The sequence below is a fragment of the Triturus cristatus genome, chromosome 11 (assembly GCF_964204655.1).
Source record: "Triturus cristatus chromosome 11, aTriCri1.1, whole genome shotgun sequence".
In the NCBI taxonomy this organism is placed as follows: domain Eukaryota; kingdom Metazoa; phylum Chordata; class Amphibia; order Caudata; family Salamandridae; genus Triturus; species Triturus cristatus.
The window spans coordinates 967672321-967696067 of NC_140594.1; the positions used below are offsets into that span (position 1 = coordinate 967672321).

The window sequence follows — 23747 nt, forward strand, 5'->3', positions numbered from 1 at the left end:
TTGATGAAAGAGTTCTCCTCGTAGAGTCCAGAACATTCAGGCTAAGAGCCCAACGTTTCGGCCGCGTCCTGGCTCCTGGGCAGAGGGGCTCTGCTAGTCAGCTATGCCAGGTGACGTATGCGGGCTCTGCAGTGGGTCCTGAAACTCAGTGGGCCCAGTACCACGGGAACCAGTTGATTTTTATACAGATTTCGTAGGAGACTGCAAAGTACTTGATGTAGCAGCTCAAATGCAGTTGAGCCACAGTAGACCCTCTCCTTACACGACCTAGATTTGACAATAGTGACAGAATAGTGACAGCTAGGATGGGTATGTCATCTTGGCGAGGTAGAGATCAGAGGACTCTGGTCTTCAGTGATCTGGTCGACACCAGCTTTTTGGAATTGCTGGCCATCTGCTGCTGCTGAAAGCCTTCCTACTGTTGTCCATCAAAGATTGGTGGCTCAGATATTCACGAACAACACCATGTGATACCGTAACAAGCAGGTGGGAATCTGGGTCTCTGGAGCTGGCTGGAGTGGCAGGGTATCTCCATGGTTGTGAACTGCCAGGTTGGATCTTTGACCACTAAAGCACATGTAACCCGGCTCGTAGTTACATCCCAAGGTGGTTGAGGCAACTTCCAGGAGTGGGGGAGAACCCGGATCTTTGACCACTAGGGCACATTAACTTGGCTGGTAGTTACATCCCAAGGTGGTTGAGGCAACATTCAGGACTGGGGAGAACGCGGGCTAGATCTTTTTGGCACATTTGAGAATGCATAATGTTAAAACTTTTGTGTGCTTGAGTTTATAAGAAGGTTTTTTCTAAGACTCATTCTGAGTAGAGCTGAGCATGGGACTCCTGTATGCCTTTACCTTGCTTCCTGTCCTACCCAGAGTTCTGAAGATCAGGAGCAACAGTGAACAAGACATCCTAGTAGCTAAGGTTTGAGAAACAAGTGTGTGGTACCTGAACTCCTTGACATTAGCGTCTGTCCTCCAATCAGGCCAACCCTTCAGGAGGACCTCCTGCCTCAGTAGCAGGGAAGGGTCCTGAACCTTCACAATCTGCAACTCGATGCTTGGAGATTAAGAGGCGGCAGTTATCTTCATTTGATCTTATCCACAATTTTGGGGGTAAGATCAAATGAAGATGTCATCCTTGCTGCCAGGTGCCCTTTTTGATAAATCTGTCTACGTCGGGCACTGGGTACAAGTTTGTAACATGGTGTTGCATCCGCAATACTGATCCATGAGAAGAACACGTTTCTTACTTTCAGTAATGCTCCTTCTTGTGGATAATCTAACAGCAAATTCTTCAACACTCTCCCACCTACCTTTTCTGTGGAATGGTCTCCATCTAAAAATGTCCCAGTTGACGAATCTGTACACTGATCCTTCTAACCTGCCAATGGGCTCAGTATCTATGGTGCGCTGACAAACTTTTACAACAAACTGACATCCGAACACATAGTCTGCTCTTATGAGGGGCTCAGTTTGTCACTTCTGCAGTGTAACGAGGCTAGCGCAGAGCCACACAGTATCAAATACTGGCACACAGGAGCACTGTGTTTTGAGTTTCTGCCTCCGGTCTAGCATCTGGAGATATTCAGAAGGTGTGGAATCTTGTGTTGGATGCAGTATCCTCCAGAAAGGGAGTTACCGAAGGTAAGTAACTTGTCCTTCAAAAATATTCCCCTTCCCTTTAGGGTGTTTTCCCACAAAGACATTGTCTGCTCATAATCAATATGGGATTAGACCACCCTGGCCTAAATAAGTTGTTGCAGTAGATTCTTATGTGTAACACTTGGATTTCCTGGGTATCTGATACCTTTAAAATTATGAACTGTGCAAAGGCAGGAAGGGTCAACCGGAAGTGAGCAGTGCCCCTGCCCCTTTCTGTATAGCAAAAGTGTTAAACTTCCTACTGTCTGATGTGGTCATTACCATCGTAGTTGGGCATGAAAGTATGAAAACTAATTTAATTTAACCTATTTAATTGCCTCTGTCCAATCTGTTACGAACTGCCACCCAAAACCATTTTCCGATTAAGGGTTGGTCTATCTTAGTGTCCGGATATGTTCAGTTATGTGGAGCTGTCTCTTTTCAGACTGCTTAGCCGATGCATATACTTATCTACACAATGCTTCAAATATTACTTGATACAGAAGTCTATTCTCTCATATTGAACAAACTGATGCGTTTCACTTCCCATGTAAACCAGACGTCCTGTCTTGGTGTCATGCTTGTCTTTCATAAAAGGCTGCGTTTAAAAATGTTACTTTACACAAAGCATTCAGTCTCTGAAGTTCTTCAAGAAAAGGAGGCACATCGGAACATATTTGGACGTTCCTAAATATAGTATACTATATTTACCACAGTTTATGATAATTCTACAGCTGTTGTTACTCTGGGCGACCCAGTCAGCGACCCATCTCTGCCTGTTGAGCGAATGCTCTTGTAGAAGGAATTAGCAACTGAAGTGAAAGTTAGTGGGCGTGTTGCCGTGAATGCTATGCTATCCATTGCGCTGGATAGGAATGGCATTTGCCCAGACTCACATTTACTTCAGCACATGGATTAGTCTGGGGGAAGAGCACTGCAGTCTAATGATTACAGGAGTCAGTAAACCAGGTTATTTGTAATTACCGTTCTAATCTTCATGGGTATTGTGATCCCTAGTTAACTGCTGCGAATTTTCATGCCTGTGCTAGCCAGTCAAATAATGTCCTCTGCTTTATTAATTTCTCCGAACCATTTTATTGGTTGCAGGTGTTCGTAGCCAATCCCAACAAGACCCAGCCTATTCTAGACATCCTTCTCAAGAACCAGACCAAACTCATCGAGTTTCTTAGCAAGTTCCAGAATGACAGGACTGAAGATGAACAATTTAACGATGAGAAGACCTACCTAGTGAAACAGATAAGGGATTTGAAGAAGCCAGCTCAGCAAGAAGCCTAGATCTCCATTGAAACCTTAAAATCGTCAAAGTAAAATCCGCATCAGCATCGATTTATGAGGAACATTACCGCTAATCTGCTGTTCAGAGAACGGTTTTTTGTTTTTCTTATTTTTTTATTTGGTCCAAGTTCATAAAAAATAGCTGCTGCTTTCTTGCACATTATAGCACAATGTGGACTTTATTTCTTAATATTTGCGTCATTTGCGAATGCTAAGACACTGCTTGTTTTAGAAGTCCTGAAAGCAATGAGATCTTAGGTTCATCAGACAACCTGTATATACTAATTTGATTCAGGACAACAATTGTGTTTGTAGTTTTATGCAGAAGGGTGCATGCTTGCAAATCTGATGGCCTATCACTATGTCTGTCTTGTTTGAGATGAGCACAATGCGACCTGTGCATAGTTGGCACCATAGCATAAGATTGTATGCCTTGAGATAAAAACACAAGATCTGATTGTTCAGTGCTTTACCTGTAATCAAACGGGACAAATGTAACTACGATTTGAGCTTTTTGGCTAAAACAGCTGTCTTGACATAAATCGATAGTGCGAATTTAAATCCCCGAGACGGATTAAAAACGTTGTAAATACAGTACCTATGCCTTTCGACTGCTTTCTAGATCATTTTTCTTTCTTTGTTCCACTAGGATATGATTTGATTTGAGAATGGACAGTGTAAAACCTGGGATTCTGTCCTAAGGTTCTGTTAATTTTACTTTGAAGTTATTTCAAACAGTAGATCGAGCAGTGGTACGCTGCATTTAATTTCAGATACTCTTGCTGGTGTCTTTTGTACATAACTCCTAGACTGCTCATTTCTTTTTAAATATGTTTCATTTGTACAGCAAAGGAATGTTATTGTATTAGTCTGTAACTATTACCTGATATTAAAGGGGTTGGGGTATTTTTTGAAAAAATGAATGCTCCAATGTAACTGAATACATATGATCTCATGGTAGTGCTGATATAATATTTCTAATGTACTGCAGCATTTAAATGACCATTAAGCAAATTATTTGTATTCACTTATAAACAAGCGGAGCAATCGGTGTAGCATAGGATGATGACTTAAGACTAGAACCTGGTAAATTGCATTCTTAAAGGGTTTTTTTTGGCCTTATTTGCTCAAGTATTAAAATTGTTTCACCAAATCTGCAAATGATTAATGTAATTACTAACTTCAACTTCCCAATCATTGTCCTCTTACTCTTCTGAGACGATCACTAGCGAATTCCAGTGCAATAGTTGTCAAGCTTGCATTTATTTTCCTTTTGTGACAGGTTGTCTTATAGCTCAGCCATATCTTCTTTTAGCGAATGTCCTGTTTAATATATTACTTTTCGTTATCTAGCTATGCCCTAATGCTTCAAGTGTTCAGTGTTAATTGAATGTTTGAAGGGATTCGGATTCATTTTTCGCCAATATTGGTTCTGTAAGTGAACAACCTTATTCATGATTATTCAAATCTGAATTCTTTTTCTTTTGGTGCTATGTAATCGTAGAGTAGTAGTATTGGCAAATACCCAATAGACTTGTATTTTAGGAACAATTCAGATTCTGCATTTCTGGAACGGGTTTCTATAAAATGTTGGACATGCAGATTTATTTTCTACCCTAATTTTGAGCAGCCCTTCTAAACAGATTATTTATTAGGTATTTTATGCATGCTATAAATGACAGTGTTCAGGTACAGTAAAAAACTTATTTCATGAGCTCAATCTTGAGGAGATGTCACCAGTTCGTATTGCAACAACAAAATGGAATTGTATTGTGTGCCCACATCATACTTAAATAACCAGTCTATGGGGAAAAAACACAATTGGGTTCTGTGAACCCAATATTCCAGAAAAGCTCTAATGGAAATTTAAATAATTGACTGACAAACAATGTAGCTATTGTGTAGAAGTGTTTGTATTTCAGCTTTCACTTTACTGCCAGCTTAGTACTTCAGTATGCATCAGAGGCAGTGGCTACATTCATAGGTTTTTTAGAGTAATGCCTGGTTTCATGTGATGCGTGTGCTTTGAAGTTTGTGCATAAAAATGATGGTTGGTTTACAAATGAAGGTTTCAAAACTCGTCCCTGCAGATAAATCTATTTTCGGGTAAGCCCTTGACGAGCCTTTCTCTGCAGGAGATTCAGTAGCTAAAAGTTGTCTTGCCCTTAAGCTTACGTCTCAGTTTCACTATGTGATGAAAAATGATACTTTTTTAAACATCCATAAATACATTGCATTTCCACATTAAAAAAGTAAAGGTGCATAATAAAATGTCTTTGCTGCATTTTTTTAAGACAAATTTACGATTTCACAGTAAAGTACGATATAAATATAAAGTGAATTGGGCTACATGAGACAGTTATTCTCTGAAAATGTTTAAAAGTTTCAAAATTGGAAAGTGAATTGGATACTTAAACTGCGCAAACATACAAAAGGTGGAAATGGTAGGAATTAGGTACTGATGTCGAACTCACTCAAATGATCACCAGTTTTTATTGTCTAAATGTATGAATTGACCTGCAAAACATATATAAAGTTATTTAACATGTTCAAATATTTGTACATATTTATATATAGCTATTGTACTGGAAATGGTTTCTTCTCGCCTGCCTAGAGGATTGAAAAATGTTACTAAAAGACCTGCAAAAAAGTAATTCAATAGGAGTCTTTTGAAGTGAAGATGTATACAATTGTGTCGATTCTTCAGTAAAATACATCTCTCCTAAGAAAGTGAATTTCATATCAGAAAAATCAGGTTGGCCCCATAATTTAAAGACTGAAATAAAATTTTGAAGAAACAACTTTTTGTGTATCATTGTTTGGCTTTGCTGGTCATAAACCTCTTATGGGTCTACAGTGTTTTCTTTTCTTGATGTCTTGCCAGTTATCAAGATAATATTTTTCAAATTGTTGATCAACTGTTCTTTCTTAATTGACATTACGATTATATAATTGTATGGCAGTAAAATATAGCCTAATTTGTTTTCTCACGGCTACGAGTAATGTTAAAAAGCATAATGTACATGCTGTGATGTATTTAGCTATGCACTTCCTAGTTTGGCACATTTTAATTGAACACTGATTTGTAAAAAAATAAATAGATTCCCCTAAAATTATAAACTACAGGGGTTTTTGCCTTTATGCCTTTCACCAAGGCATTCTTTCATGTCATACCTTTTCTTGCATAAATAATTGAAGCAGGTTCGTAAATAAGTCTCAGCAATGTTTTGTTGACTGACATAAAAAAAATGGCAAAGAATAGAAGAGGACCATATAATCAAGCTTTACCTATGTATATACTAATTTTCAGGATTATTCCTAAGCCCATACAAAAGTAGTTGGCAACTGATTGGTGCTAGAAAAATATATTTCCTACTACTGTTATTGGAAACAACATCCTAACACCGATCTTTATTCCTCAACAATGCTGGATGAGCTTCAACACATTGTTTGGGCAAGTGCCCTAGTTTGAGAGAACTGTTTATTTGCTGTTTTCCATGATGTTAGAGGTTCCGGTGTCACATATGTTGACATTGAGGAAATAGGGTTGAAAAGCACATTCATAAGCTGGCATTTTTCAGAACATTAGGTTTTCACATCCACTCTACCCTGCATGGGGCCAGCAGTTTTGTTGTACGTTGTGGGGTAAACTGTTTGCCAGGCAAGGTGAATGGAGCATACATGTCTTATCTTTCAGATTTTAGAATCTATATATACTACAATCTGATCGACATCTAGCAGCAGATTCCTTACCTTAGATTTTCCCCAGTGTCAGGCTGGATTTGGAAGACTTGATCAAGCAATACCCTTGCGTGTCAGTAGATGGCATTGGTCAGCTCCGGTGACTTTGTACGTGCCAGAAGTGAAATCTGCAATACCTATATAGGCACCACCTGGGCACGCAGACGTCAGTTTTTATGTTTCCATGCCAGATCCTTGACGAGAGCTACCGTCCTGTCACTTTTTGGTTGGCTTTTTACATTGTTTTGTCGAGTATTTTTGGTGTGTAGGTTTTTTCCTCAATGTCTAAGAAGTCTTCTGGATTCAAACCGTGTGACGAAGTCGAACCCCAACTGTTGGATCATGGCTCCGAAGGCTTTGAGGGAGCCATCCCTAAAGCTGCTTGCATCCTGACATTCGACTACACTCCATTCGCCCTGGAGGTCTCGGGCCCCGGTCGAGAATAAGGTCCGGGCACTGCTCCGGGAGTCCTAAGTCCGAGTCCTCCCAATCGAAGTCATCGGGTTGGTCAGGTAAGAGGCATGAGAAATGCAAGAAGTCGACGCGCGCTTCAACTTCTCCCCATCTGTCAGCCAACGTGACTGAGGAGTCTCAATGCTCTAGGCCTCTTTTTGTTGAACCTGTGCCTGGGTCAGCTTCTCGCTTCCCTGTTTTTCCAGGAGCCGGAGCAACCCTGCCCTGCTTAAAGAATTCTCTGACGCCATGTGCTTCACATTTGGGCGACCTTACCCTCCTGGTGTGCCTTTGGACCCCGCAGGCTCAGGGGGGCACCCTTGGATCCTAGGTCAGTTCCTTAGCCTTACTTTGAGGGGCTAGGAATGGAGGAAGATTAGGAGGGGACGCTGGAACTTTTACAAGACCAGCCTGAGCACGAAATGGACTGGTATGAGGAACTGGGTGAGACTTGTTTCCCCCCCCCCCCCCACCAACCACCATCATGGCTATGTAGGAGGGTGCTTCATATGTTGTGGTGGTGAGAAGGGCAGCCGGGTGTCAACACCCTGGAACTACTCCTGCTTTTCTAGTGAGGCCTTGACTAATGTCCCTCTGGGAACCTGGTCCAAGCCCAGCACAGGGACTCCTGTGAATAGGATAGTCACCTGCCGCTATCACCCTGCACCGGGTGACACAATATTTCTCTCCAACCACCCTACCTATGAGAGCTTGGTGGTCCAGGCCTTTACCTCACAAGGCATGTGCCCTACCACTCCCTCGGACAGGGAATCCAAGAGGCCGGAGGGTTGGGTAAACAAGATTTATTTTTCCACCAGCCTTGCATTGCGGTCAGTGAACACTGCATGCCTATTGGGCCGTTACATCCATTCCTTATGGGAAACAGATCGTAAATGCTGCCACAGGTCCCGGAGGTGGCCTGGGCCATTCGCTCTAGAGCGGTATCAGACGGGAGAGGTGCGTAAAAGTTCAGCATTCGTTATGGGTTTCTCACCAGTGACCTGCTAGGCAGAGGTATGTCATAGACGATGGCTGTTCGGCACGCCTGGGTGAGAACTTTTGGCTTTTTTGAGGATGTCCAGGCTTCCCATTAGACCTGGCATCTTCTTGTGTGTTTCGCCTGTCTTTTTGCTTTCTTATCTCCAGATTTTAAGGGTATGCTGTGCTTCGTTTTTGCTGGCTTAGTATCTCTGCGCACTTTCACTGCTTTTCATTGGTAAAGTGCAAGTGCTCTTACTGTACATTTTGTTATGATTTGTTTTCTATGATTGAGATATTTGATTTACTGGTAAGTCCCTAGTACAGTGCACTGTGTGGGCCCAGGGCCTGAAAAAATCAAATGATTCTAGTGGGCTTGCAGCACTGGTTGTGCCACCCACACAAGTAGCCTTCCAAAGGTTTCTCAGACCTGCCCCTGAAGTGTCTGTGTGCAGTAATTAGGTCTTGCAGACCTGTGTTGCATGTGCTGCTCGCTCTGCGAGCCTTCTTGTAATCTGGACATTTCTGAAGTGGAGTTGAAGCCCCGCCCATGAATCTAGTTGAAAATGAGGCTTGTTTGATACCGCCCTGTCTTCTTTTGGCCCCACCCATCCGGACTCTATCGTCTACTTGCAGTGTTACACTGTCTCCTTTAGCCGGTGAGCACTTTTTTTTTTTTTACATTTACACAATGGCGACGGCTTGTTAATTTACCCAGCAGCAGCCTCAGCTTCAATAATGGTGAGATCGCCTATGTTTTATTAATTGCGATCGCCGAAGTGGGCGCATGCTTTTTCTTTCTGTTTATTTACTTCTCTGTAGTAATGGTGGCACCCGTGCTTTAGCATCTTAAGCCAAACTCTGGTGCCAAGATTGCCTCAAAAGTAAAGAAATAGACAATTCTTTACTTTTGAAGCAATCTCAGCACTCGCGCTTTAGCTTAAAATGTTTAAAGCTAAAGAGCGAGTGCCAAGATCGATTTGCAATGCGCTGCGCTGTCGAGACAAACCTTGAATTTCTCCTGCACTAAAAATGGAAGTAAAAGCGTGATGCGCCCAGAGTGTTAGGTGAAAAAGGGTCACCAGAAGTGCCATTGACGATGTCAAACTGCTACATGAAGTACAGTCTGTACACTTTTGCTCCGTTCTACCCAGGAAAAACCATCCCAGTAAACGATTCTGTGAGGCAAATTCCAGTCCCAGCAACTTAACACAATAACAATGCAAATGTGACTCTTGTCAGCAAACAGCAGGCTTCCCTTTTCTCAAACGCGTTCAATCAGACTTGTTACTGCCATGTCGACCTAGCAAGTGCACCCACTTGCCAGGCCCTAACCTTCCCCTTTCTTACATGTAAGGCACCTTTTGGGTAGGCCTAAGGTACCCCCATGGGCAGAGTGCAGTGTATGTAAAAGGGAGGACATGTACGGGTGTGTTTCACATGTCCTGATTGTGAAATACTGTGTATTTCGTTTTTCACTATTGAAAGGCTGTCTGTCCTATAGGCTATAATTGGAGCTGAGCTGTAGCATTTTACATGTGTAACTTTCATTTGAGACAATATAGAGAAATGGATTTTAGGCACTCTGAACTCAGAATTTAATAACACATTTTTTAGTAAAGGTGTTTTTTAAATTGTTTCAAAATGCTACTCAGGTCACAGTGCAGGCAGCGGCATCAAGGTCGGCATGAGCCGTCGGTAATACGAGGGTAGCGCGGCAAAGCGAGGCGGTGCAAAGTGTGGCGCACTTGGGTCACTGTGCGAGCAGCGGCTCGGTGGCGGTGAGACCAGGCATGTGGTACGGGTGCCCGGCTCCTGCCGGTTATCCTAACTTAAATCTCACAGAGTTCGATCTGCAACACGTATGATTTCAAGGGCCCGACGACACCTGCACCGACCTCCGAAGCAGACTCCTTCCAACGCCTCTTCTTCAGATCTCATCGCAAGGTCCACGACTCCCTGCATTTCCAAGTTACTGTGTGCCGGTCTTCTCGACACCATACCTCGTCTGCTAGGCCTTGGTTAGCCTGAACTGTTAGATTTGTTTGCTCACGACGCCATGATCGCCCCGGAGGGAGCTATAATCTTCAAGGAACTGTGTTTTAAGGTTATTCTTGCAATATTTGTATTTTGATCACTGTATGTTGGATTTGGATCTTTTTGGTCTTGTTTTACACAGATAAATATTGGCTATTTTTCTAAAGCTGGTGTTGTCCTTTTTTAGTGATTTCACTGTATTACTGTGTGTTGTGTTCAAATGCTTCACATATTGCCTCTGAAATAAGCTTGACTGCTCATGCCAAGCTACCAAAGGGATGAGCAGTAGGAAGGGTCCCTACTTGGACAAGGTGCCAACTAGAGAAACCCCCCCCCCCCCCATTACTAACATTGGTTGCCAGTGGTAAGGATAGGACTTTCATTTGCGCTTGAACTACAGTGATTGGTGTATACCATATCGCAGACCACTACGTACCACATACTGTTTTTCTTTTTTGGTCTATTTTTGTGTTCCCATCTTTTTCTTTTTCTTTTTTATTAAACTTCCTGCTGCATCATGCCTGAGTGAAGAGCATCATCAGCTGTGTCCCTGGAAGTGGTTTTTGTGGAGGATAGGTTGGAATCCTATTCTGTGAAGGAACTGAAAGCAGTTTGCAAAAACCTCATAGTCCAAGTCAGGCCGCAGTGGGCTGTCCCCCCAATAGCTGGAGGACAGGAGAAAAGCTAGAAAGCATCAAATAGAGCTGGAGAGGCTATAGAGGAAATGAGGATTCTTTTAAACCATGAGCTTTGAGTAAAAAGTGGATCATTGGAGTAAGTCCAGTTCAGATGGTGGCAGCAATACATCACTGCACTCAAATAGAGTAGTACACATTCCCAAGAACTTAGGAATGGAGTACAAGAAGGAAGATAACATACAGAGGTTGTTTCACTGCTATGAGGTATCTATCCACATGGATGGGGTCCCTGAAAAGAATTGGTGAGGGGGGGGGGGGGGATTGTGGCCTTATTTCTCAGAAGAGGGGAGGGACACATTGTTGGCTTTGGGGTACAACCACACCTACACTGGCCTGAAGGAGGCCCTTCTCACTGGGTTTGGTCTCCTGAAAAGTACAGGGATCAGTTTAAAACCAGTACGAGTGCATAGATTCTTATTGCAGGTCAATGGATGGTTATGTGAAGGGCAGCAATGTGACAGTTTTTCTTGGGCTGTACTATTTGATTGTGTGGGAGCACATGTCTAGTCTATGTTTTGATGAGGTAAGCTGACTGACCCCAGGAAGCTTGCTATGGAGGTGGACCTCTGGGTTAGTATCTGGGTCCCCAAGAAGACTCCGCCAAAGGTGGGCAGGGTCCCCAGCAGAAGAGTGGGGGGGGACAAGAGTAAAACCAAGGAGTTCTCTAAAGCGCCCCAAACTAGTACCCAGACTAAAGATTTCCAGCTCCCAGGAGATTAGAAACCATGAGTCTCTTCAGGAAAGCCTGCAAGGATGGGACCCCATAAGTGCAATGCATGTGACCAGGTGGGTGACATCAAGGGGGATCCCAAATGCCAGAAGTAGGCACAACCACCCACCGTTGGGTAGTCCAAGGTGTTGGCTAGTGTGCTTGGGGAGGAGGGGCGTCCCAGAGGAGGGTGGGAATCCCTTCAGAAATTACTCTTGTCTCACTAGGGTACAGTGAGGTGGTCCAGGGAAGCCAGGTGCGTGTGACCATCAATGGAGAAAAGGGTAGAGGCTCTTAGAGATACTGGAGCCAGTGTGAGCTCAGTCCTGTCACCTGAGGATCAAGTACTCCCTGGTGCATTCCACCAAGTAGTTGCTGTAGACAACTCAGAGCGCCAACGTAAGGTGGTGGTTCCCTTTGAGGTGGGAAAGGGTCTCCGGTAACTTGAGGGTGGTTGTGAGCCCCACCATGCCTGTACGTTGTCTGCTAGATAACGACCTGGAGCAGTCCTTGTGGAAGGATGTGGCGCTCACGTCCCACTTGAAGATGCTTGGGTTGCCAGAGTAGGTGTGCGTGACCACTGTCCATGACAGCCAGCAAGGGTGATCAGAAGGACACGGAGCCTGAAACAGTGGCCCAGGTGCCTGCCAAGAGAAAGTGCGGGGGGCGCGGGAAACCTGCTGCTAAGTTTCCCACAGTCCGGGAGGAGGCTGACCTCAAAGGGGATTCCCTGGAAGACTGAACTGTGGCACTTATCTGAGCTGACCTATTGGCAGCAAGAGGGGGGGGGGGCCGCATGGGAACAGTACTACATAGAGAATGCCCTTCTCTGGAGGGTTTGCGGCAGCACGCTGCAAACCAGGCAGCTGGTGATCAGTATGGATATACTGGGAGAATGGTCACCTATACAGCAAGCCTAAGGTTGCTGAGCATGGGTCAGCCTTTGTGCTGGTGGTACCCCAGCGCTTAAGGACCTGCCTACTGGGTCTGGCTCACGACGTAAATTGGCAGGACATTTGGGGCAGTACAAAACCTTTGACAGGATTGTCACTCACATTGTTGTAAAGTGCCCCTTTTTGCATGGTTATCACCTAACGTTTTGACATATAACTGATGCCAACTTTAACCGTTTGTGCCCAGACGCCCTGCCAATCAGGTTCTCAGGGCCTGTATTCTTTCCCAAAATTGTACCTTTGTCTCTATAATTGACACACCTCTGGACCACATGCAAGTCACTTGTAGAAGGTATCCCTGGTTCCAAGGGCCTTGTGACCAGAGAGGGCCTCTGAGGGCATGTATTCTGCCATTCTGATGGACCCTCACACTGCCATTGCAGGCTGCATGTTTTGGTGAAGACTAAACTTAAGAGTAAACATGGTACCCATCCCTGGGTGCCATGCCCACCAGCACTGCCTCTGGCATGGGTAAGTCATCCCTCTAGCAGGCCTTTATGCCCTAAAGGCAGGGTGCACCATATCACCTTTCAGGGCATGTGTGCCATTCACAGGCATTGTAAGTGAAGCCATTTTGAGTATAGGGGCTGGGAGTTTGTCATTATGAACTCCACAGCCCTATAATGGCTCTACTGAAAGTTGGCAAGTTTGGTACCAAACTTCTCAGCACATTAAACCCACGCTGATGCCAATGTGGACTTTAATGTAATATGCACTCAGAGGGCAACTTAGAGATGCCCCCTGAAAAACGACCATCCCTGGTGTAGTTCTTGGCTGGCTCCCAGCCATCTGCCCACCACCAGACATTTTTCTGGACCCCTGGGTAGAGAGCCTCTGGGTCCTGGGCAGAGTTGTCATGCCTCCTCCCCCAGAATGGGCAGAGGCGAAGAAGGGGAAGCTTCAAAGGCCTGCCGCCTTTGTTAACTACCCCCAGCCTGTTGCTGCTATCAGCAACTGGTCCCACTGGTTCTGACCCCCGACCCCCCCCCCCCCCCCCCCCAAACACACTTTGGTCAGGAGAATAGGTGGGAAAACGTAGCCAGGAAAGGAGGTGTGCCCACCTTTGCCAAGTCCACCCCACAGGTGGAGGAGGCAAAGTGAAGCACACATCTCGGTTCCCTCCATCTTGAAGATTAAGGGACTTAACCAATCAGGAAGAGACCTATGCCCTCCCCCACTGGATGGTGGCGTAATAGCGTAATAGGGGGGTGTAGACACCCCAGGGAAGGGACCCATTGGTCCTGAACAGCACACCCCTGTAACGCCCTTAAAACCAGTACGTGGGGGGGGCACCTCTCAACCTTGCCTCTTTAGATGTGACAACCTAAGAAGGAGGACCCACGTGCCTTGCAGCAGTGGAGAAAACTACTGACTTGGCCCCAGCCGTACTGACCGGTCTCCTACTCCAGCGACCCTGCTTCCAGGAACCAGTGTGGCCTGCGGCCTGCAGCCAGCAACTTCAAGAACCCCGGAGTTGCTGTGCTGTCTTCGACAAAGACTCCTGTCTCCCATGGACACCAGATTTGTCCAGCAAAGAAACCTACCCCAGTCTCCGGATCCGGGCAGTTCCGCGACTCTGCACCGGAAGCCCGAGTTCGAGTGAACCACTTACCCTGAGACATCCCCCTGGCAATCCTGATCTCGTCTGCATCGGTGACTGACCTCTCCAAGACTCCTCAAAACCTGCAACCACTGTTTGAGAGGTCCCCCCTGACCTCGACCGGTTCCAGCTATAGAAACCCAACTCCCCTGCATCTTCCACCCCTGACTTTGGGAGGAATACAGCTGACGGTGCCAAGGTGTCCCCCCAGCTTTCCATCTTATCTGTCCAGCCATTGGTGGCCCTTGTCCTGCCTCCTGGTCCAAGCCTGCAGCATTTCTTCCCAGCAGATGTCCTTCATTGGTTTGCATTGGGAATCCTACTCTGCACCCTGCCGCCCAAATGCCGCTGGAGGTGCGCTTTTGGTGCCTACTTGTGGCCTCCTTTGTGCCTATTTTTGACCCCTGGGCCCTGACCGGGAAACCGCAGGTACCTACCTGTGAGCGGTGTTCTTTCGAGTAGCCCCTGTCTCTATAGCAGTACATTGGGCCCAAACCTCTCCTTTGACTTCTGCTCCTGGCCCCCCATGCCGCTGAGGGCGCACTCTTTACCTATGTGACTCCTGACCTGTGTAAGTGCTACTAGCTCAAGACTTAACTGCGATACAGAGTACTTACCTGTATGCCTCTAACCTTGTTTTACTCAATAGGAATACATTGAACTGTATCATAACATTGCATTGCATATCTTTATCATTGCAAGGTCGAACACTATACCTCTTTTTGGTATGGTATATATAGAGCCAACTTCTGGCTCCAAATGTGAAGGCAGTCTGATGCACATTGTAGGTATTGCCAAACTTGTCAGGCATGTGGTAAGAGTGGGATGAAGTGTAAGGCTCCTCCAACTTTTTACGGTTGTAGGCACCCCTTTCGATATGGCGTGGATGGATATTGTGAGGCCTCTGGACCCCAAGACAGCCATGGGCAACAGATATATCCTGGTCTTGGTGGGCCATGCCACCTGGTACCCGTAGGCTATCCCTCTCAGGACGACGACTGCCCCTGTGGTAGTCTGGTGTTAATGGGGATCTTTTCTCACGTGGAGTTTCCCATGACTGGTGTACCAATTTCATATCCAGGTATATGACATCCCTGTGGAAGGTGTGTGGTGTACCCTACCGGTTCTCCAGTCCTTACCACCCTCAAGGTAATGGTTTGGTGGAGAGATTCAACCAAACCCCGAAGGGCATGATCAAGGGTCTGACCGAACCCATGAGGCATATGTGGGATGTCATCTTACCAAGCCTTATTATTGCTTACATGGAGGTACCGCAGAAGTCATAAGGATTCAGTTCCTTTGAGTTACTGTATCGGCACCTTGTGACAGGATCTCTCAATCTGGTGAAAGAAGGCTGGGAGACAGCTCCCAGGAAAAGACCCCAGGATGTATTTAGCTACATGCTGGCCTTTAGAAACCAGACTGCACGCTTTAGGAGGCTTGCTCAGGCGAAGCCAGCCAGGAAGAGATGAAATGCTGGTATGACCAGAATGCCACTCTGGTAGTTTCAGCCTGGCCAGAAAGTGGGTCATGGCCCCGGTAGAGCCTTGCACTCTTCAAGACTAGTGGACTGGAGCACAAGAGTGATGTCACCTACCTGGTGAACTTGCAGACTCCTCAAACCTCATTTTTGAGATCTAAAGTAAGCATGCTCTCTGAGACGGATGATGGGTTGGAAGAGTAGAGTGAACCTTTTCCAGACCTCCTGTCTGCCAAGGAGTACACTTGGTTCAATGGAAGGTGTGAACCTCTCCCCTACCCTGACCCCAGAGCAGCAGATTAACTGCAGCCAGCATTTGGGGCAGTTTACCACACTGTTCTCCCTGACCCCGGGCATCACCCACCGGTGTACCCATGATGTGGAAACTGAAGATAGTCCTCCTGTGGAGCACATTTACAGGCTGACTGACTGGGTCAAAGCCAGCATCTAAGAAGAGGTTTATAAGATGTCAGCTTAGGCATAACAAGCCCTCTAACAGTCCTTGGGCCAGCCCAGTGGTCTTGGTCCCAAAGGCTGCTGCACCCGTGTGCCACTCCTAATCTTCGGTTCTGCGTAGATCACAGGAGGCTCAATGCAGTCACCAGGACGCTCACCCCATCCCCTGGGCTGATAAGTTCATAGATCAGTTTGAAGCTGCCAAGTTCCTCAGTACATTTAATTTATCGTTTGGGTACTGTCAGATTGCCTTGACTAAGGGGGGCAAGGAAAAGTCTGCATTCTCAACACAAGAGAGGCACTATGAGTTCCGGGTAAAGTTGAAGAATGCCCCTGCCACCTTTCAAAGGTTGGTCAACCAGGTTTTGGACTGGAGGATTTCAGCACTGCTTACCTGGATGACATCGCAGTGTTCAGTTTCTGCTTGGAAGATCACTTGCAGCACCTCTGGTAAATGTTGAAGGCTCTGCAGAAGGCAGGCCTCACGATCAAGGCCAGTAAGTGCCAGATCAGGCAGGGGTCTGTGGTGTACTTAGGGCACCAGGGAGGAAGTGGCCAAGTGGCACCCCTACAACCGAAGATTGACACCATTCTGGCTTGGGAGCCCCCCAGGACCCAGACAGAGGTGAGTACCTTTTTAGGTCTCACGATTACTACAGGAGATTTGTCAAGGGCTAAACCATTGTTATCCCCTTGACTGAGCTGACTTTCAGGAACCAGCCAAGGAAAGTGATCTGGACTGATGCCTATCAGACTGCTTTTGATACCCTAAAGGCAGCTATGTGCTCAAGGCACCCGACTTCTCCAAAGAATGCTTCACAGCATGGTGTGGAAGCAGTGCTCCTACAGCTGAATGAGGAGGGCTTAGACCAGCAGGTAGTCTTCCTTAGCAGGAGACTACTCCCCAGGGAACAGATGTGGAGTGCAATAGAGCGAGAAGCTTTTGCTGTGGCCTGGGGGTTGAAGATGCTAAGACCCTACCTGTTTGGGACTCGCGTCCGAGTTCAGACAGACCCAGGCCCCCCAGATGGTTAATGCAGATGAGGGTTGAGAACCCAAAACTTAAGGTGGTCCATATCCCTACAGGGAATGGACTTTACGGTAAAGCACCTCCCTGACACAGAACACGGCAATGCAGATGATCTGTCCAGGCACATTGCCTTAGTGAAGAGAACTCCCAGGTGGGTGGGTAGTTCTCCCTACTTAAATCTGGAGGGGACCTGTGTTAGACCTAGCATCTTTTGGCTTGTTTCCCCAGTCTTTTTGCTTTCGGATCTCCTATTTTTGATGGTATGCAATGCTTTCTTTTTGCTGGCTTAGTATCTCTGAGCACTTTTTCACTGCTAATCAATGCTAAAGTGTAAGTGTTCATACTGTAAATTTTGTTATGATTTGTTTTCTATGATTGGGATATTTGATTTAGTTGTAAGTCCCTAGTAAAGTGCACTGTGTGCCCAGGGCCTGTAAAATCAAATGCTTCTAGTGGGCTTACAGCACTGGTTGTGCCACTAACACAAGTAGTCTTTCAGTGGTGTCTCAGACCTGCCCCTGAAGTGTCTGTGTGCAGTTTTTACTGCCCTGGCGGCCTAGCAAGTGCGCCCACTTGCCAAGCCCTAACCTCCCCTTTTCTTACATGTAAGGTACACCTCAGGTAGGCCTAAGGTACCCCCATGGGCAGAGTGCAGTGTATGTGAAAGGTAGGACATCTACTTGTGTGTTTAACATGTCCTGATAGTGAAATACTGTGTATTTAGTCTTTCACTGTGGAAAGGCTGTCTGTCCCATAGGCTATCATTTGAGCTGCACTGTAACATTTTACATGTGTAACTTTCAATTGGGACATGGTAGAGAAATTCAGTTTGGGCTCTCTGAACTCAAAATGTAATAGCACATCTTTAAGTAAAGGCGGTTTTTAAATTTTGTTTGATAATGTACTTTTAGAAAGTGTGCATTTTCTTGCTTAACCATCCTGTGTGCCTCTACCTGTGTGTATTCAGCGTCTGGTTTTGGAGCACAGGAACTAGGATGTTCGATGTTCATTCACCCTAGACAGTCACAAGGGGGAGTTGAGGTGTGCCCTAACGAACCTGCCAAGAAGTAGAGCTGGAGGAGCTTTGAGGAGGAAATACCACTGTGCTGTGTTGGCCTGGAGTGGCTGCTTCTGTCTTGGGCAGTGCAAGAACTGGACTGAACTTTCTGCAGCTTATCTTGTATGTTTCTCCAAGGGCTTGAGGTAGAGCTTGCCCTCTGTTCAAGACTTCTCAGGAACGATAGGACTTCATCATCCTCTGTGTACCCGCTACTAGAACGGAGTGGAAAAAGCAACTTGATGCCGTCAAAGACATCACTGCCAGCTCTGTGATCTGTTGGCACCAAAGACAGCACTGCGTCACTTCACACTGCAACCGTGGTCTCACCGACTATGCATACCGCTGCTGCCACCAAGCCGCTGCTTAAACTGCAACCTGAGGGCACCACCTCGCTTCACATGGCCGTCCCCAATGACACTGCTCTACACTGACCTCGATGATGCTGCCTGCACCATGGCCTGAGGGCACCACTCCTAAGTTACTCGATGCACCATACTACACCGCAGCCTTGGCCTACAAACGCCAGCACCATTGATTTCAGGTAGTCTGCCAATGACAGCGCTTCAGCAACTACGCCCCTGATGCTTGCACCGTCACCTGCCAGCCATGCAATGAGCAGCGCCACACTTCGGACAGCAGCCCTGGTCTCACCGATGCTGATGGGTGCTGTCAATGAGCCGCTGCCTGCACCGTGACCTGAGGACACCGCACGCCACACTGCAGCCCCTACGCCTGCTGATCCTGGCGGTCCAGACTTCAACCTCACAGAGTTCAATCTGCAACAGGTGCGACTTCAATGGCCCGATGACACCTGCACTGACCTCCAAAGCAGACGCCGCCTCTTTGGATCTCATCGCAAGGTCCAAGGTGCCCTGCATTTCCAAGGTACGGTTTGCGTGATTAGCTTGAACTGTTGGATTTGTTTCTTCACTATGCAGTGATAGCCCCGAATGGAGCTGTCTACTTCATTTTAGGGTTATTCTTGGAATATTTGTATTTTGATCACTGTATGTTGGATGTTTATTATTTTGGTATTGTTTTACACAGATACATATTGGCTATTTTTCTAAAACTGGTGTGGTGTGTCCTTTTGTAGTGTTTTCACTGTATTACTGTGTAATGTGTTCAAATGCTTTTCACATTGCCTCTGCGATAAGCCTGACTGCTCGTGCCAAGCTACCCAGGGGTAGAGCAGGGTTTTTTTTTTTTTAGAAGTGTAATCCTCTTATCCTGACTAAAAGGAATGGTCCCTACTGGACAAGGTGCATACCTCTGCCAACTAGAAACCCCCATTTCTAACATTTCCCTTATGGACATGCCCTTTGATGGCACACGTCTTTTTGGAGACCTGACAGGCATGGTCCTGGACCACTTTAAGGACTTGCAGGCTCTGGCCAAGTCTTTGGGCCTTTTGGTGACTCCCTGTCTTCTGTTTGCCCCTTTCATGGCCACAGAAGGAGGTTTCAGCTGCGCTAGCCAGGCCTTGCAAGTTCAGAAACCTCTGCATGTCTGGGTGTGGCTCCTTTTGACCCCCATGGGTCAGATGGCCAGAGGCCTAGTCAGTCTACTTCTCCCCTGCTCTGCTGCCTCTAAACCTTCCTAGTCCTGCCCTTCACAGCCATGGATGGGAAGTCAGTGGCAGGATCAGGCGTCACCTTCTCCACTGGCAAAACCTCACATCTGACAAGTGGTTTTTCACCTCTCTCTATGCCTCTGACTTACGACTACCTGACAGAGAACAACCTGAACTTGCTTCAGGAGGAAGTAAGCACACTCTTGGCCAATGTAGCCTGACAGATGGTTCCAGCTCCTGAAGTAGACTGTGGCTGCTATCCATGCTACTTTCTGGTCCCAAAAAAGAACAAGGTCATTCGTCCTATTCTAGATCTGTGAGCCTTCAACTACTTTCTCAAACAAAAAAGTTCAAAATGCTCACTCTGGCTCAGGTCTGGTCTGCCATAGACCCCGGAGACTGGATGAAAGCATTGGATTTGCAGGACTCCTGTTGTCACGTTCCCGTCCTGCCTGCTCACCGGCACTACCAGTGGGTAATGGTAGGCTATGAGCACTTTGAGTTCAGTCCTCCCTTTTGGCCTTACCAGCGCCCCTTGGGTGTTCATTAAGGTGATGGCGGTGGTCACAGCCCATTTGTGCAGATCAGGAGTGTTAGTCTTTCCCTATCTCGATGACTGACTATTGAAGGTGAGCTCGCCCCAGAATGTCCTATTCCACCTCCAGACTGCAGTGAATCTCCTGCTTTCGCTTGGGTTCACTGTTAACTTGCCAAAGTCCCACCTGACTCCCTTCATGATGTGCCCTTTCATCAAAGCTGTTCTGAACACAGTGCAGTTTCAGGCCTATCCTCCCGAGCATAGAGTCCAGGATATTCAGACTAGGATGCTGATTCTTCTAGCCCCTATCCTGGATTTCAGTGAGACTGACTCAGAGGCTGCTGTACCTTATGGCTTCCTGCATCCTGCTAGTGACACATGCCAGATGGCATATGTGGGCTCTGGTGTGGGAACTGAAGTTCTCCAGTATTTGATCTTTCATACATTCACATGCCTGAATCTTCCCCGACGTCTTCTAACGGTACTTAAATAAGCAGTACTATTAGAAAGCATTGTGAAAAACAGTAAATTTATAAACCCATCCACATCTTTAGAATAGACCCAAACTTCAACCAATCGGAGACAATCCTCAAACCACATCTCCCCTGCAGAGCCACCATACCTCAGATTTCTAACCGCATGTCGTGTGTGAGTGAGTCTACCTGAGCTCTGCTCAGTTCTTTCAGTTGGTGAACATTTGACCCTGGTCTGCTCCTCTCTGGAATAATTCTTTTGATTTCAGCTTAACCCCTTCTGTGCCCATGACGTGCTGGACTCGTCATGGAGCACAGTCGCGCTGTGCCCATGACGAGTCCAGCACGTCATGAGCACGTAGAAAGACGGGAGAGGTATCGTTGGAAAGGGAAGTATCTCCCCTTTCCAATGGTACCCCTCCCCAGTGGATCCCTGCTTGGGGATCACCACAGGAGGGCGATCCCCAAGCAGGGATCCACCCACTAGACACCAGGGGGGGGGGGGAAGCGGCCCCTTGGGTAAGGGCCTTTGCTCCCCACGAATAATTTTGGTATTATTTAGTCTTTCTGCCATAACAATAAAATAAAAATAGGGGGTGGGGGCTGCCCAAAACGAGCAGGCCCATGCCCCCACCCCCCAATAATCAGTCTTTCTGCCCCCCCCGGGGGGGCAGATGGGGCATTGGCCCCTAATCTGCCCCTTCGGGGGGGCAGAAAGCCCACTATACACCAGGGATTTCTTCTCAGTTTTTTTAGGGCGGGGGCTGCCCGAAACGGGCACGCCAATGCCCCCACCCACCCACCACCATTACAGCCTTTCTGCCCCCCCTGGGGGGCAGATGGTGCATTGGCCCCCAATCTGCCCCCCTGGGGGGGGCAAAAAGACCACTAGACACCAGGGATTGTAAAAAAAAAAAAAATATAGGGTTGGGGGCTGCCCAAAACGGGCAGGCCCGTGCACCCACCCCACCCCCCAATTATTACAGTCTTTCTGGCAGATGGGGCATTGGCCCCTAATCTGCGCCTCCGGGGGGGCAGAAAGCCCACTAAACACCCGTGGCGGGTACTTGGGCCTCCCACACGAGTGAGGCACCGTTTTTATCGGGAGACCCAGGGAAACGCTGGGTGGTAGGAAATTTGTGTCAGCCCGCTGATGCCACAACTTTCCCACACACAAATGTGTGAAAAAGGTGAATTTTTTAGCTATCTTTGAGGTTTGCAGGGCATTCTGGGTAAGGAAACGGGGGATCCACGCAAGCCATACCTCCCTGGAATCCCCCTGGTGTCTAGTTTTCAGAAATGTGTGCGTTTGGTAGGTTCCCCTAGGTGGCCGCCGAGCACCGGGCCAAAAACCCAGGTGACCCCCCTTGCAAAACCAGGTCGTTTTGATGTAGGCAATTTTCATGTCGCCTCAATACGTTTTGGGCCCTTGCCTGTCGCGGGTACTTGACCCTCCCACACGAGTGAGGCACCGTTTTTATCGGGAGACCCGGGGGAACGCTGGGTGGTAGGAAATTTGTGTCAGCCCGGTGATGCCACAACTTTCCCACACAAAACTGTGTGAAAAAGGGGATTTTTTTCAGCTAAATTTGAGGTTTGCAGGGTATTCTGGGTAAGGAAACGTTGAGGGATCCACGCAAGCCATACCTCCCTGGAATCCCCCGGGTGTCTAGTTTTCAGAAATGTGTGGGTTTGGTAGGTTTCCCTTGGTGCCGGCAGAGCTAGGGTTAAAAAACTACAGCTAGGCACTTTGCCAAAAAAGGTTCATTTTTCACTGCGAAATTGAGGTGTGTCCACGATGCGTTTTGCGCCGTTTCCTGTTGTGGGCACTAGGCCGATCCACACAAGTGAGGTACCATTTTTCTCGGAAGACTTTGGGGAACGCGGGGTGGGTGGAAATTTGTGGATCCACGCAGATTCCAGAACTTTCCACCAGAGAAATGTGGAGAAAATGTGTTTTTTTTGGCAATTTTTTAGGTTTTCTGGGTAACAGAACCGGTGGGAGGCAGTCAAGTCACCCCATCCTGGATTGCCCTGGGTGTCTAGTTTTCAAAAATGTATAGGTTTGCTAGGTTTCCCTAGGTGCCGGCAGAGCTATGGTTCAAAAACTACAGCTAGGCACTTTGCTATAAAAGGGTAATTTTGCATTGTGAAAATGTGGTGTGTTCATGTTAGGTTTTGAGCCGTTTCATGTCGTGGGCACTATGCCTACCCCTACAAGTGAGGTACCATTTTTATCGGGAGACTTGGCGTAATTCAGATTTGTAAAGGAACTGTTATTACCTATTGACTTTCGATGCATTTCTGCCTTCCAAATGAAAGACATTGTGTAAAAAAGAAGTCATTCTAAAAAATGTCTGATAATTCTCATGCTAGTATGAGTATTCCCAAATTCGGAAATGTGCAAATATCTACTGTTTCTAAACTATATATTTTGTTCCCATTTCAGGAATACATAGGTTCTTTCATACCGATTTTTCCATGTTCACATTTTAACAGAATAATTACTATATACCCGGTACATAATAAAAAAAACATTTCAAGTTGCTGCTCAGTTTTTGGCTCTGGGTTTGTTGGGTTCTTGGTGAACCTACAAGTCCTATATATCCCCACAACCAGTAATGTCCAGCGGATGTAACGGTACATTGCTTTCAAAGAGCTGTCATAATTAGAAGAAGTTACAGGTGAAAATGTTGACACAAAAGGCGCTTTTTTTTCAACAAATTTTCAATTTATCCTATATTTAATTGTTAGTTTCTATAAAGAAACCTTGATGGATCTACACAAATGACCCCTTGCTGAATTCAGAATTTTGTCTACTTCTCTAAAATGTATAGCTTTCCAGGATCCGTTATTGCTTTTGTACCCATTTCTACCATTAACTGAAAGGAGGTCGAAAGCACAAAAAATAGCAAAAATAGGCTATGTCCCAGACAAATGCCAAAACTGTGTAATAAATGTTGTGTTTCTGACAAAAGACTGGTATCCCCTAAAAGCTGGGAAATGGTGATTTCAGCCCCATAAAC

At 46.5% G+C, this 23747-nt stretch overlaps 1 protein-coding gene across 6 annotated transcripts in view; it reads left to right on the forward strand.

Moving 5' to 3' along the window:
• Positions 1–5743, forward strand: part of CAB39 (calcium binding protein 39) — a 220185-nt gene extending 214442 nt beyond the window's left edge. For all 6 annotated transcript variants that reach the window (XM_085635004.1, XM_085635001.1, XM_085635003.1 and 3 more), the window contains one exon: positions 2754–5743. In XM_085635004.1, coding sequence (XP_085491130.1) covers positions 2754–2942 — 189 coding nt within the window. In that variant the 3' untranslated portion in view covers positions 2943–5743. The remainder of the gene's footprint in view (positions 1–2753) is intronic.
• The last annotated feature ends 18004 nt before the right edge of the window (positions 5744–23747 follow it).